At 47.1% G+C, this 15599-nt stretch overlaps 1 protein-coding gene across 11 annotated transcripts in view; it reads right to left on the minus strand.

Moving 5' to 3' along the window:
• LOC140399133 (uncharacterized) overlaps positions 1-15599 on the minus strand; it is a 129756-nt gene that overhangs the window by 51259 nt on the left and 62898 nt on the right. For 10 of the 11 annotated variants that reach the window (XM_072488356.1, XM_072488360.1, XM_072488361.1 and 7 more), the window contains 5 exons: positions 13773-13865; positions 12151-12237; positions 11853-11939; positions 10606-10680; positions 613-678 (listed from right to left, as the gene is read on the minus strand). In XM_072488356.1, the coding sequence (XP_072344457.1) occupies positions 613-678; positions 10606-10680; positions 11853-11939; positions 12151-12237; positions 13773-13865 (408 nt within the window). The remainder of the gene's footprint in view (positions 1-612; positions 679-10605; positions 10681-11852; positions 11940-12150; positions 12238-13772; positions 13866-15599) is intronic. The other variant, XM_072488357.1, reaches the window with a different exon arrangement.

Raw genomic sequence — 15599 nt, forward strand, 5'->3', positions numbered from 1 at the left:
TAAGAATATTAAATTAGTGTTAAAGGCATATTGCTGGAAAACATGGCAACAGTTCCCAGCAAACCCATTTTGAGAACTAAGAGACTGGTAAAAAGATGATCAATTCAGGGACCACCACTCTGCATCGGCTCCCACTACAACCCCTCACCCGTGAAAAGGCAAATATTTATAAATTTTGTGATGGGAAACAAAAACACTTCAAAGCTAAGGCCTCTCCAAACCAATTGAAGCCGGATAGGAATTTGTTTGCGTTGCTTACAAGCTGAAATTTGTCCCTGGAAAATTAGTACAGCAATTATCAAAAGACAAGCTGATAATATGGCTGCAGCCAGTCCCTTACATTTGAAGTAGGACTTAATAAAAAACCGAGAAGAAATTAGGAACAGTAATGGTCAGAATTCTGGAGGGAGGATTGACTTCCGGTGGCGGCGATGAGTGAGTGAGCCGCACATTCGGTGGCTCTCACTCCGGCGGGATTTGAGGACCTGGTTCCCCGGTTTTGCGGGACTATGGAGCGCTGGAAAGACGGCCACAGAGGTGCTGAGGAACAGGCAGAGCTGCATGGAACCGCGGGAGAGGAAAGGACAAAGGCAAGGTGCAGGGGATGCTTACCCGGGAGCAAAGATGGCGGACCTACGGACTTCGGACCTGGCGATCCAGCAATCGCTCGAAAACATGCTGCAGGTGATAAAAAGCAGTTTTGAGTCGTTGAAGCGGGATAACTTGGACCCACTTCAGAAGGCAGTGGATCAGTTGAACCAGAGATTGGATGCCCAGGACGAAAATGTTAAGGAGCTGGGAGAGGCGGTGGAGGAGCAGGCGGACGCACAGACGATTGCTGCGCTAGAAGGCGATGGGCTGAAGGAGAGACAGAGAAGACTGCTGGAAGAGTGGAGGAGCTGGAAAATAGAGCCCGCAGACAAAATCTGAGGATCATCGGCCTCCCGGAGGGGGCTGAGAGAGCCGATGCAACATTTTCTGTGGCTGACCTGTTGATGCAGCTGATGGGGGCTGAAGCCTTTCCACGACCGCAGGAGCTGGAGGAAGCACACAGAGTACAGGCGAAGCTGATGCGTCCGGGGGGTTCCCCCCCGTCCGATGGTGATCAGGTTCTACAGGTTTGCGGAGAAGGAGCGGGCGTCGCAGTGGGCAATGAGTGCTAAGAGCAGCACGTGGAATAACAGTGTTCTTCGCATTTATCAGGACCCAAGCCAGGAGGTGGCCAGGCGTCGAGCAGCCTTTAAACAAGTTAAGGAGGTGCTATTTAAAAAGCACGTGAAGTTTGGTCTGCTCTTCCAGCTCGTCTTTGGGTCACGCATCAGGGCCAACACCACTACTTCTCCGAGCCCAAAGAAGCGATGGACTTCACGAGGGATCAGGGGCTGGTCCTGAAAAAAGGACCCATGGACACGAGCTAGGGTCCGAGAATTACCGTTTGGGGGGATGCCTACTGTGCCTGGATTGTCGGTCGACTGTTTGCTTTGTTCTTTGTTCTTAAAGCAGTAATGTACAGCACAGGAACAGGCCTTTCAGCCCTCCAAGCCCGTGCCGACCATGCTGCCCGACTAAACTACAATCTTCTACACTTCCTGGGTCCGTATCCCTCTATTCCCATCGTATTCATGTATTTGTCAAGATGCCCCTTAAATGTCACTATCGTCCCTGCTTCCACCACCTCCTCCGGTAGTGAGTTCCAGGCACCCACTACCCTCTGTGTAACAAACTTGCCTCGTACATCTACTCTAAACCTTGCCCCTCTCACCTTAAACCTATGCCCCCTAGTAATTGACCCCTCTACCCTGGGGAAAAGCCTCTGACTATCCACTCTGTCTATGCCCCTCATAATTTTGTAGACCTCTATCAGGTCGCCCCTCAACCTCCGTCGTTCCAGTGAGAACAAACCGAGTTTATTCAACCGCTCCTCATAGCTAATGCCCTCCATACCAGGCAACATTCTGGTAAATCTCTTCTGCACCCTCTCGAAAGCCTCCACATCCTTCTGGTAGTGTGGCGACCAGAATTGAAATATACTCCACAAGTGTGGCCTAACTAAGGTTCTATACAGCTGCAACATGACTTGTCAATTCTTATACTCAATGCCCCGGCCAATGAAGGCAAGCATGCCGTATGCCTTCTTGACTACCTTCTCCACCTGTGTTGCCCCTTTCAGTGACCTGTGGACCTGTACACCTAGATCTCTCTGACTTTCAATACACTTGAGGGTTCTACCATTCACTGTATATTCCCTACCTGCATTAGACCTTCCAAAATGCATTACCTCACATTTGTCCGGTTTAAATTCCATCTGCCATCTCTCCGCCCAAGTCTCCAAACAATCTAAATCCTGCTGTATCCTCTGACAGTCCTCATCGCTATTCGCAATTCCACCAACCTTTGTGTCGTCTGCAAACTTACTAATCAGACCAGTTACCTTTTCCTCCAAATCATTTATATATACTACAAACAGCAAAGGTCCCAGGGAGAATTGGTGGGAGGAGCGTGTGAATCCCGCCACGCTGTGCCTGTCGGGGGCTGTTGAAAGCGCCCCCCCCCCCCGACGATTCTCCACGTTCGACGGGCCGAGTGCCCGCCGAGTTCATGTACGGATCCCTGCGGAACATCACTAGTCACAGCCCTCCAATTAGAAAAGCATCCTTCCATTGCTACTCTCTGCCTTCTATGACCTAGCCAGTTCTGTATCCACCTTGCCAGCTCACCCCTGATCCCGTGTGACTTCACCTTTTGTACTAGTCTACCATGAGGGACCTTGTCAAAGGCCTTACTGAAGTCCATATAGACAACATCCACTGCCCTACCTGAATCAATCATCTTTGTGACCTCCTCGAAAAACTCTATCAAGTTAGTGAGACACGACCTCCCCTTCACAAAACCATGCTGCCTCTCACTAATACGTCCATTTGCTTCCAAATGGGAGTGGATCCTGTCTCGAAGAATTCTCTCCAGTAATTTCCCTACCACTGAAGTAAGGCTCACCGGCCTGTAGTTCCCTGGATTATCCTTGCTACCCTTCTTAAACAGAGGAACAACATTGGCTATTCTCCAGTCCTCCGGGACATCACTTGAAGACAGTGAGGATCCAAAGATTTCTGTCAAGGCCTCAGCAATTTCCTCCAGCCTCCTTCAGTATTCTGGGGTAGATCCCATCAGGCCCTGGGGACTTATCTACCTTAATATTTTTTAAGACGGCCAACACCTCGTCTTTTTGGATCTCAATGTGACCCAGGCTATCTACACACCCTTCTCCAGACTCAACATCTACCAATTCATTCTCTTTGGTGAATACTGATGCAAAGTATTCATTTAGTACCTCGCCCATTTCCTCTGGCTCCACACATAGATTCCCTTGCCTATCCTTCAGTGGGCCAACCCTTTCCCTGGCTACCCTCTTGCTTTTTACGTACGTGTAAAAAGCCTTGGGATTCTCCTTAACCCGATTTGCCAATGACTTTTCGTGACCCCCTTCTAGCCCTCCTGACTCCTTGCTCAAGTTCCTTCCTACTTTCCTTATATTCCACACACGCTTCGTCTGTTCCCAGCCTTTTAGCCCTGACAAATGCCTCTTTTTTTTCTTTTTGACGAGGCCTACAATATCTCTCGTTATCCAAGGTTCCCGAAAATTGCCGTATTTATCCTCCTTCCTCACAGGAACATGCCGGTCCTGAATCCCTTTCAACTGACACTTGAAAGCCTCCCACATGTCAGATGTTGATTTGCCCTCAAACATCCGCCCCCAATCTAGGTTCTTCAGTTCCCGCCTAATATGGTTATAATTAGCCTTCCCCCAATTTAGCACATTCACCCTAGGACCACTCTTATCCTTGTCCACCAGCACTTTAAAACTTACTGAATTGTGGTCACTGTTCCCGAAATGCTCCCCTACTGAAACTTCTACCACCTGGCCGGGCTCATTCCCCAATACCAGGTCCAGTACCGCCCCTTCCCTAGTTGGACTGTCTACATATTGTTTTAAGAAGCCCTCCTGGATGCTCCTTACAAACTCCGCCCCGTCTAAGCCCCTGGCACTAAGTGAGTCCCAGTCAATATTGGGGAAGTTGAAGTCTCCCATCACCACAACCCTGTTGTTTTTACTCTTTTCCAAAATCTGTCTACCTATCTGCTCCTCTATCTCCCACTGGCTGTTGGGAGGCCTGTAGTAAACCCCCAACATTGTGACTGCACACTTCTTATTCCTGATCTCTACCCATATAGCCTCACTGCCCTCCGAGGTGTCCTCCCGCAGTACAGCTGTGATATCCTCCCTAACCAGTAGCGCAACTCCGCCACCCCTTTTACATCCCCCTCTATCCCGCCTGAAACATCTAAATCCTGGAACGTTTAGCTGCCAATCCTGCCCTTCCCTCAACCAGGTCTCTGTAATGGCAACAACATCATAGTTCCAAGTACTAATCCAAGCTCTAGGTTCATCTGCCTTACCCGTAATACTTCTTGCATTAAAACATATGCACTTCAGGCCACCAGACCCGCTGTGTTCAGCAACTTCTCCCTGTCTGCTCTGCCTCAGAGCCACACTGTCGCTATTCCCTAGTTCTCCCTCAATGCTCTCACCTTCTGACCTATTGCTCCCGTGCCCACCCCCCTGCCATACTAGTTTAAACCCTCCCGTGTGACACTAGCAAACCTCGCGGCCAGGATATTTATGCCTCTCCAGTTTAGATGCAACCCGTCCTTCTTATATAGGTCACACCTGCCCCGGAAGAGCTCCCAGTGGTCCAGATAACGGAAACCCTCCCTCCTACACCAGCTGTTTAACCACGTGTTTAGCTGCTCTATCTTCCTATTTCTAGCCTCACTGGCACAGGGAGTAATCCCGAGATTACAACCCTAGAGGTCCTCTTTTAACTTTCTGCCTAGCTCCCTGAACTCCTGCTGCAGGACCTCATGCCCCTTCCTGCCTATGCCGTTAGTACCAATATGTACAATGACCTCTGCCTGTTTGCCCTCCCCCTTCAGGATGCCCTCGACCCGTTCGGAGACATCCTGGACCCTGGCACCAGGGAGGCAACATACCATCCTGGAGTCTCTTTCACATCCACAGAAGCGCCTATCTGTGCCCCTGACTATAGAGTCCCCTATTACTATTGCTCTTCTGCGCTTTGACCCTCCCTTCTGAACATCAGAGCCAGCCGTGATGCCACTGTTCTGGCTGCTACTGTTTTCCCCTGATAGGCTATCCCCCCGACAGTATCCAAAGGGGTATCCCTGTTCAAGAGGGGGTCAACTACAGGGGATTCCTGCACTGACTGCCTGCCCTTTCTGGTGGTCACCCATTTCTCTGCCTGCAACTTGAGTGTGACCACATTTATATAACTGCTATCTATGATGCTTCCTGCCACCTGCATGCTCCTAAGTGCATCCAATTGCTGCTCCAACCGAACCATGCGGTCTGTGAGGAGCTCCAGTTGGGTTCACTTTCTGCAGATGAAGCCACCCACAACGCTGAAGCTCCAGTTGGGTGCACTTTCTGCAGATGAAGCCATCCGTCACAGTCAGAGCACTGCACCCCTCTAACTGACATTGCGTCAATTAATTAGTAAATTAAAGTTAAAAGTTAAAATTTTAAAAATAAAAATAAGAAGTTACTGTTAACTATCTATTTCCTAGCACTAGATTTCTACTATAAATGTGAAAGCCAAATAGTACTCTCCAATCTCTGGCTTAGATACCCCTCTAAATTAAGTAATTATGTTTAATTAGTTACCAATGCTTACTTTTTTTAATTTAGTGTAGATTCCCAACCAGCCACTCAGGTCACAGCTTTTCTGTGATGTCACTTCAGTTTCTCTCCCCCCCCCCCCCCCCCGCGCACACAATTTGAAAAGGTAATAAAAGTAAAATTGAGTAAAAATCACTTACTAACCTTCTGAGGGTCTCAGATGTTCTCAGGTTCTCTCCCTGACAGAGACTGCTCCTCCTCCTCCGAACGGCTCCCAAAACTAGGCCGCGATCTTTTTAAATCTCCGCTCCGACTCGCAACTCCCGCGCTTTTTAAATCCCCGCTCCGACTCCCATATCCTGCTCTTTTTAAATCTCCGTTCCGACTCTCCGCTCCCGCGCTTTTTAAATCTCCGCTCCCGCGCTTTTTAAATCTCCGCTCCGACTCGCAGCTCCCGCGCTTTTTAAATCTCCGCTCCGACTCTCAGCTCCGTCGCTTTTTAAATCTCCGCTCCGACTCTCCGCTCCCACGCTTTTTAAATCTCCGCTCCGACTCGCAGCTCCCGCGCTTTTTAAATCTCCGCTCCGACTCGCAGCTCCGTTGCTTTTTAAATCTCCGCTCCGACTCGCAGCTCCGTTGCTTTTTAAATCTCCGCCATGTGCCATGTGTTGTATTTTTTGTGCAGCTTTTGCCTACGGCGGAGGAGGGGTTGCTTTTCTCGTTTTTCTGCTGTGGTGGGTGCCATTTATCATGGTCTCTGGAGGTGCTGGAGCCTTCATTGTTACATAAGGGTGGCCGGTCAGCAATGGGGATTAAAGATGTTGGTTGAGGGTTTTCGTTTTTTATGTCTATGGTTTTTATATTTGGTATTGGGTGGGTGATGTATGGGTACGGGGTTACTGTGTTGTTATTGTATTAATGCCCAGAAAGGGATGTGGGTTAACACTTCTCTGTGTACACAGCTGGAACTGTATTGTACCTGGAGCAGCCTCACGGTGCTGTTTGATGTTTCCAGCTTGTTTGATCTTTCCCATTTTACTGAGGCTGCTCCAGTGGGTCGGAGTGGGGGATGGTGTGTTGATGAGTGGGGAGATGAGGCTGGGGAAACAATGGGAGTGAGACAAGTCGGTGCCGGAGGGGATGAGTCACCGGGCTAGCAGATTGGCGTCAAGGAAGTCAGGTGGGGGGGGGGGGGGGGAGAATACAGCCAGTAAATGGTCGGGGTGGGGATAGCGGGAGATGTTGCTGGGGGGGGGGGGGGGGGAGAAAGAGTTATTCTGCTGACGTGGGAGGGGTCTGAAGTAGGTAATGGAGAGGAGATCGGGGGGTGGAGGCAGCCAAGAGGCGAGCTAAGAGCGGCGCATGGGCCGGGGGCGAGCCCAAGAAAGGTTTTGGCTGACCGTCAGGACTGAATAAGGTGTTTCGAGACTTTTATAGTAAGCTCTACACTTCAGAACCCCCGGAGGAGATGAAACGGTTCCTGGACGGACTAACCTTCCCAAAAGTAGGCGGGGGACTAGTGGACGGGCTGGGGGGCCCCGATTAGAGCGGAGGAGGTACTGGGGGGCCTGAAGACCATGCAGTCGGGGAAAGCCCCGGGGCCGGATGGATACCCAGTAGAGTTTTACAAGAAGTTCTCGGAAATAGTGGGACCGGTCCTGACTAGGCTTTTTAATGAGGCAACGGACAGAGGGACCTTGCCGCCGCCGATGTCGCAGGCCACCATCTCGCTGATTATTGAAGCGGGACAAGGACCCGGAGTCCTGCAGGTCATACAGGCCGATCTCCCTGATCAATGTAGATGCCAAGCTCCTGGCCAAGGTCCTGGCGATTAGAATGGAGGACTGCGTACCGGAGGTGATTGGGGACAATCAGACAGGATTTGTGAAAGGCAGGCAGCTGACCGCTAACTTGAGAAGATTGCTTAATGTAATCATGATGCCCCCTACGGGCAAGGAGGTGAAGGTGGTGCTGGCAATGGACGCTGAGAAGGCCTTCGACTGGGTGGAGTGAGGCTATTTGTGGGAGGTACTCGGACGGTTCGGGGAGGGACTGTTAATTGGGTCAGACTATTGTACCATGCCCCAAAAGCTAGCGTAAGGACGAACAGGAATAATGCCAGATTATTTTAGGCTACATCGCGGGACCAGACAGGGATGCCCACTCTCCCCATTGCTGTTCGCACTGGCCATAGAACCGTTAGCGATTGCGCTGAGAGCTGCAAAGGGGTGGAAGGGAATGACTAGCAGGGGGGGGTTCACAGGGTCTCTCTCTATGCGGACGACCTGCTCCTGTACGTGTCGGACCCGCTGGCTGGGATGGAAAATATACTGGAAACATTGAGGACGTTCGGCCGGTTCTCAGGGTACAAATTAAACATGGCCAAGAGTGGGATGTTTGTAGTGCAGGCAAGGGGCCAGGAGAATAGACTGAAGGAGCTGCCATTTAGGCTGGTGGAGGAAAGTTTTCGGTCCTTGGGGATACAGGTGGCACGAGACTGGGGCAGGCTACATAAGTTACATTTGACTAGAGTGGTGGAACAAATGAAGAGGGAGTTTCGGAGATGGGATGCACTCCCGCTGTCACTTGCGGGGAGGGTGCTGACGGTGAAGATGACAATCCTCGCTAGGTTTCTGTTCATCTTCCAGTGCCTCCCGATCTTTATCCCACGGTCCTTCTTCAAAAGGACTGGCAAAATCATCATGAGCTTTGTCTGGTTGGGAAAATCCCCACGGGTGAGGAAGGCTGCTTGAAAGGAGCCGCAGCGAGGGGGGACTGGCATTGCCGAGCCTGATCAACTACTACTGGGCGGCTAACACAGCCATGATAAGGAAGTGGATGGTGGGTACAAGGTCTATCTGGGAGCGGGTGGAGGCGGCTTCGTGCAGGGGCACCAGTTTGGCAGCCCTGGTCACGGCTCCCCTACCGCCTGCGCCGGCCAGGTACTCCACCAGCCCGGTAGTGGGGGCGGCCCTGCAGATTTGGGGTCAGTGGAGAAAGCATGCAGGAGAGGTGGGGCATCGGTCTGGGCTCCAATTTGTGATAACCATCGATTCGCCCATGGGAACATGGATGGAGGGTTTTGAGCATGGCGGCGGGCAGGGGTGGGGAACTTTGCGAGTTTGAGGGATTTGGAGGAGAAAGCTGGGCTGGAAAGAGGAAATGACTTTAGGTACTTGCAGGTGCGGGACTTTGTACGCAGACAGGTCCCATCCTTCCTACCCCTCCCGCCAATAGGGATTCAGGACAGAATAGTCTCTGGAGGAGAGGGTAGAGTCTCCGATATTTACAAGGTGCTCATGAAGGGGGAAGAGTCCCAGACGGGGGAGCTGAAACTCAAATGGGAGGAGGAACTCGGCAGGAAGATGGGGTATGGGCGGAAGCCCTGAGTAGGGTAAACTCAACCGCAACGTGTGCCAGGCTCGGCCTGATTCTGTTTAAGGTCGTTCACCGGGCATCATGACGGTGGCTCGGATGAGCAAATTCTTTGGGGTAGAGGACAAGTGCGCTAGATGCGCGGGAGGACCAGCCAACCACGTCCACATGTTTTGGGCATGCCCTAAGCTTCGGGGGTACTGGGAGGGATTTGCGGATGTCATGTCCCGGGTGCTGAGAACAAAGGTGGTGAGGAGTCCAGAGGTGGCAATTTTCGGGGTTTCAGAGGACCCGGGAGTTCAGGGGGAGAAAGAGGCCGATGTTCTGGCCTTTGCTTCCCTAATAGCCCAGTGGCGAATACTGCTGGCACGGAGGGACTCAAAACCCCCAAAGACCGGACTTTGGCTTTCGGACATGTCAAGTTTTCTGGGTATGGAAAAAAAATCAAGTTCGCCTTGAGGGGATCTGTACTGGGGTTCGCCCGAAAGTGGCAACCATTCATCGACTTCTTTGCAGGAGAGTGGGGGGGTGGTGGGGAGGAGATTAGGGTAGAGTAGGAGGGATAAACAGGCGGGGAGTGTAGGTGGGAGAGGAGCGGGTATGTGCATTATGGTTTGGTTGAAATGTTGGTTTTCTGTTGATGTTTGCATCTTTCTGTAATCTGCAACTGTTTACAATGCCAAAAAATACCTCAATAAAATTGTTAAAAAAAAACCTAAAACATCGAACTGTACAAAAAAGCACATCCTGACCTAACCATTCATTAGTTTATCATTTGCCCAAACAATAAAAACCATTCTCAAAACGGATATTCTCCCCAATAGGGTGAAAGACTGTCAATGGATAAGACCATCAGCAACAAGAAAAGCCAATTAATTTCCTTCAGCTAACTTTATGGTCTGAATGTCATAGAAGACTCAGCCAAAAATGATTTATATTCAAACACATTAAAGATACTTATTGCTACACACCAAGCACTAACATTGATCCAAGGTACAAGCCCAAGTCTCGTACCCTTTGTATTTCACTTGTCTGAGAAAAGCAACTAACTGCTCTTCTGAACAACTACAGTGTGACCTCAGTGAATTAAATGGTGACTTAAGTCAATAACCTCTCGGAGAAAAACACCTTTTTTGCCAGTAGCTCCCTAATTTCAACTCAATCTGCCGTATTCTGTCCATTTTGTACAGCCTCTTCATTTATTTATATGAAATGAAGCCTCTCCTCAATCTTGCTGTATATAATGAGAATAACGTATTCTATCAGTCTGGTATCCTATTCTGCAATCCCAGTTTAGATTTTGACAGCTTTGGCCTTCACTCTTCTTACTGCTAAAGAAAATGGAAACATTTAAAGCAACACAGTCGGGAGTATTTTTCTGAGGCAGAGTAAAGCTAAACCTGCCCTCCGAGGGCTTGATGAAGTAGAAAATTAATTTTATCACTGGCATTTAGCAATCTAGATCCCAAGCACAAGAAACCTTTAACAAATCATGTAATTAAAATTAGTTTCAAGTACAATTGTATTGGACTTACTATGAGCTTGTTTTTTAGCCATCTGTGATCCAGCTATTTGATTCCAGCCTTGACCAGAAATCGTACCATCAACAACTAGAAAAAAAATGTTACAGCGTAGCTTAACAAAATAGCACTGAGCATTAAACAAATGTTGTAAATGCTTTTTCTGTTGGCAATTATAGAACTTAATATGGATCTTTTTGTGGAATTGCAGATGAACAGCAGAATTGAGGAATAATTTCAATAAGGAGCAAACTAGTGTACTGTATCATGCACAAGCAATACTGTACCCCAAGAATAGGCATTTTAACAAGCACACCCAAAATGGTTAGTTTCATTTTTAATTTGAATAATCAAAAAATCTGTTACGATTTACATAGCACCTTTAATGTATTAAAACATTTCAAGGTGCTTCGCAAGCATTGCCAGACAAAATTTGGCAAGAGGCACATAAGGAGATATTAGGTTAAATGACAACCGGTTTGGTCAAAAAGGCAAGTTTCACACAGCTATTAAAGGAATAAGGAGTAGAGAAACAGAAATTTAGGAGGGCCTTCCCGAGCCTAGGGCGTAGGCACATGAAGACAGCCACCAATGGTGAAACTATTAAAATCAAGGGGTCACAACATGGGGAGGGGGTACTGTGAGACTGGTGGAACATACAGAAATAAGGTAGAGCAAGTCTTTTTTGGGGGGGGGGGGGGTTGAAACAAGAGTCAGAATTTTAAAATATAGGCATTGCTTAACCATGACTCCACATAATTCAGCAAGCACATGAGAGAAGGGTGAGCAGAACATGGTGAGGGTTAGGACACGGGCAGCAGTTTTGAATGGCTTCATGTAATAATAATCACTTATTGTCACAAGTAGGCTTCAATGAAGTTACTGTGCAAAGCCCCCAGTCGCCACATTCCGGTGCCTGTTCAGGGAGGCCGGCACGGGAATTGAACACACACTACTGGCCTTGTTCTGCATTACAAGCCACCTGTTTAGCCCACTGTGCTCAACCAGCCCCTACTGTGCTAAACCAGCCCCTAATATGGGAGGCTGACTAGGAATACACAAGGATCTCTGCAAATGCCAGTGAATCTTCACACAACAGAAAATAATAAAGATCACTGTGATTATCTGTCAAGTCTTTCATAAAATACTGCATTACATCTCTTCCACCCCTCAGTTCTTCTTTCTCCAATAAATATCCAGCAGCAACTTAAACTTGCCAATGCTCTCTGCTTCCATCAGACCACCAAGTATGCTGTACTAACCATAGTTTTTATGGTCCTCGATGTGTTTCCAGAAACTGGACTTATATTTATATTTCTTCCCACAGATTTCACATGAGAAAAAACAATCTGCGAATACAAGAGTGTGACGTTTCAGGGTTGTGACTTAATTTCATCTGAATACAGAGAACATCATAGATCTCACAGAACATTATGATGTTGCATTGCGTTTTGCAACCTTAATAAATGTTCAAAAGGCTTTTGATGTGTTGCTGTGCATGTATACATTGCATATAAAACAAACAGAATAGAGCAATATGAGGACTATAATCAATGTTACCTGGGAGTAGTCTTGGTCGTATTGCGAGGGGAGGATCTCTGGAGGTAACGTTGAAATCTGAAAGCAGACTTACTTTTTCTGCTACACCTAGATTTATAAAAAAGTTGATCAGCAATCTGCACAGCATTTGTAAACTTGTCTTGAACATAGCAGTTACTGCATCTCTTGCAACAGAGTTCACAGGTGAATCAGAGGGTGAGTTATTCTATAAACTGGGCTCACTAGCTCCAATGTCAATCAACAGATATGAGAATTCCAGGATTTTGACATAGCGACAGTGAAGGAATGGAGATATAGTTCCAAGTGCGGCTTGGAAGGGAACTTGCAGGTGATGGTGTTTACGGATTTGGAAGTTGCTGTCGAAGAAGCTTTGGGTTGTTGCAGTTCATCGTGTAGATGGTGCACACTGCTGCTGCCACCATGGGTCAATGGTGGAGGAAGTCAATGTTTGTGGAAGTGGTGGCAATCAAGCGGGCTGCTTTATCCTGAATGGTGTCAAGCTTCTTGAGTGTTGTGGATACTGCACCTATCCAAGAAAGTGGAGAATATTCCATCACACCTGTGTTACACTGACTTGTGTTACGCAGGATGCAGGTGTATGAAAAGTATCAAAATCACATGGCAACAGAAACAATTGATGATATTTTATTCTCTTCCAGATATTTATTGGATTGATTTTTCAGATAAATCCAATCTCTGAATAAGTGGGTTCTAATGATCAGACAGTTCTTTGCTAGTATTAAAGTCCACTATAGAAAATTAATGTTTGACTATGAATAATAAGTTTTAAGACATGATGTTGAACATTTCCTTGGTGATTCTGGAGCAAATAACTCTTTATTTATTTTGGTGGGCGTAATCCTGTCTGTACTCAGCATTACTCATTCTGCATGCAAACTATGTGGAATTTAAGACAAATCATGTTCCAGCCACACAGCAAAAAGCAGCTATCATTACTTTTAATCTGAGCATGTCTCTCAACAATATTTTTCCACCTGCTTTCACTCCTTCCAAGGACTATCTTTGAAAGTAGGTAATTTTATCCTGTGAGGGCTGAAGGCTAATGAAATTGGTGACTATTCCATACTCATACTAAGTCCCAGCTTATAAAGCACAAAATTGCATTACCTTAAACAAAACCTCCTAGGTCCTATGTACAACTTAAAATTACGCATCTGTACCTTGCCTGGGAGAAACCAATCCCTTCAGTTTCCTATGAAAGATTTAGTCGAGTATTGGTACAAAGGAGATAATGCAACCAAAACGAGAAGCCATTGTTCCCACTTGCCTTCTCCCAAGGAGAATGGACACAACGGGTAGCACTCAGAGGCATGTGCAGTGACAGACAACTGAGTCCTGGGATCCCTAGATATGTGTAGCATTTTACTGTTAACATGTTGGCCAAGCTTTGGGACAAGTGTTGGAAGAAACTGAAATGTGTCAGGAGGCTGTAGTTTGAGCTTCAAAACCAAAGGTACAGCAGAAGAAGATTTATCAATAACCGCCTGTTGGACCTGAGTTTACGGTACTCAAATAACCCAACAAAAGATTTTAAATGTAATTTTTTAAAATCAATGCTAATGGTTATCAAGGAGAAATTGTAATTATTTTATAGAACTCACAATAGGGAACAACTTCCTTTGTCTTTATAACTGATAGCCTGGATTCTGTCACTGAGCCGCATTCTTTGTGGTGAAATTTTTCTTGCCATGAATCTGAAATAGATTGATTTGTTTTCTATATATGAGAAAGCAAAATGCTGAAAATAATGAAAGTATGAAACAAAGGCAGATGACAAAGGCAGATGATGCATCATCTGTGGTGAAAACAAATAAACTAACAATTCAGGCATGACTTTACAGCTTGCTTATTTTTCCTGTGTTTCGTGTGTTTTTCCTTTAGCCTTACTTTGTTCATTATTCATCCATGTTGTTTCCTGGTTGTGATAAAGGTCCCATGGGACAGATGCTATGTGACCTGAGCATTTCCAAAATTTGTATTTTACTCTCTGATAAAGATTAACTTTAAATAGCAGCTAACTTGATCCTAACAAATATCAATAAAACTTTGCTGCAAGTTGCCCTTGAATGATAATTTTAGAAACCTTTTTCATGATGACATTTTACATTTTTACTTTGCCTTTGAATATAAATAAATTGTTCAAACATAAATCCTGTGCCAAAAAAGATATTTGGCAGGGAAACACTTAGTCTGAAATGGGTTTTAAAGGTGATCTTGGAGGAGATGCGGATAGAGTTCCAGAGCATTGAGCCTAGCCAATTGATGCCACACTTCCCATGGTGAGGTAAAGGGCATGGGGCAAAAGAGACTGGAAACAAAGGAATACAGAGTTGGGCAAATGGGAAGGGGTAGTTTGAAAATACCAAGGGGGGCAAAACCATGAAGAGATTTAAATACAAGGATCAAATATTAAACTGGCAACACGGGAGAAGGGGGACCGGGATCAAATGTAAGTCAACAAAGGATGACAGCGATAGATGAGCAGTACTTGGTGAGGGACAAGTTGGGGTAACAGGTGAATGAGCTGAAGTTCATGGAGGATGAGAGGTTGGCTAGAATGGCACTGGATTCAATTGTGATGATAAAGCTATGGATGAGAATTTCAACAGGTGATGGCCTGAGGCAGGGATGGGGGTGAAACTAGATCACAGACGAAAGTAGGAAGTTTTTGTGATGAGATATGGACCCACACATTCAGCTTGTGAATCAAATAAGATTCTGAGGCCACAAATAGTTGATTCCCCCCTAGTGGGCAGCACGGTAGCATTGTGGATAGCACAATTGCTTCACAGCTCCAGGGTCCCAGGTTCGATTCCCGGCTTGGGTCATTGTGCGGAGTCTGCACATTCTCCCAGTGTGTGCGTGGGTTTCCCCGGGTGCTCCGGTTTCCTCCCACAGTCCAAAGATGTGCAAGTTAGGTGTATTGGCCATGATAAATTGCCCATAGTGTCCAAAATTGCCCTTCGTGTTGGGTGGGGTTACGGGGATAGGGTGGAGGTGTGGACTTTGGGTAGGATGCTCTTTCCAAGAGCCGGTGCAGACTCGATGGGCCGAATGGCCTCCTTCTGCACTGTAAATTCTATCTAGCTATACAGAGACGAGATGAGGTGGGAGCTGAAGAGGATGACTTTTTGATATTCTCAATTTTTAACCGGAAAAAATTGAAGTTCATCCAGGTAGACCTGGCTGGTATCAGCAGCCATGTGGGAGAAGACCATGTCTTTGGTTTTCAACAAAGGGGAGCTTGTAGATGAGGAGGTTGGTTTGGGGGAGGGTGGCGGGAAAACGAATGACAGATCCTTGAGGGACCAGAGCTCATGATGCAGAGGCTAGGAAAGAAACCATTGCTGGCAACAATTTGATAGGAAAGAGTGAAATGAGGGTGAGAAAATGGAGAGGTCTTGAAGGATGATGTGGCCAATTGTATC

The sequence above is a fragment of the Scyliorhinus torazame genome, chromosome 22 (genome assembly GCF_047496885.1).
Source record: "Scyliorhinus torazame isolate Kashiwa2021f chromosome 22, sScyTor2.1, whole genome shotgun sequence".
Taxonomy (NCBI): Eukaryota; Metazoa; Chordata; class Chondrichthyes; order Carcharhiniformes; family Scyliorhinidae; genus Scyliorhinus; species Scyliorhinus torazame.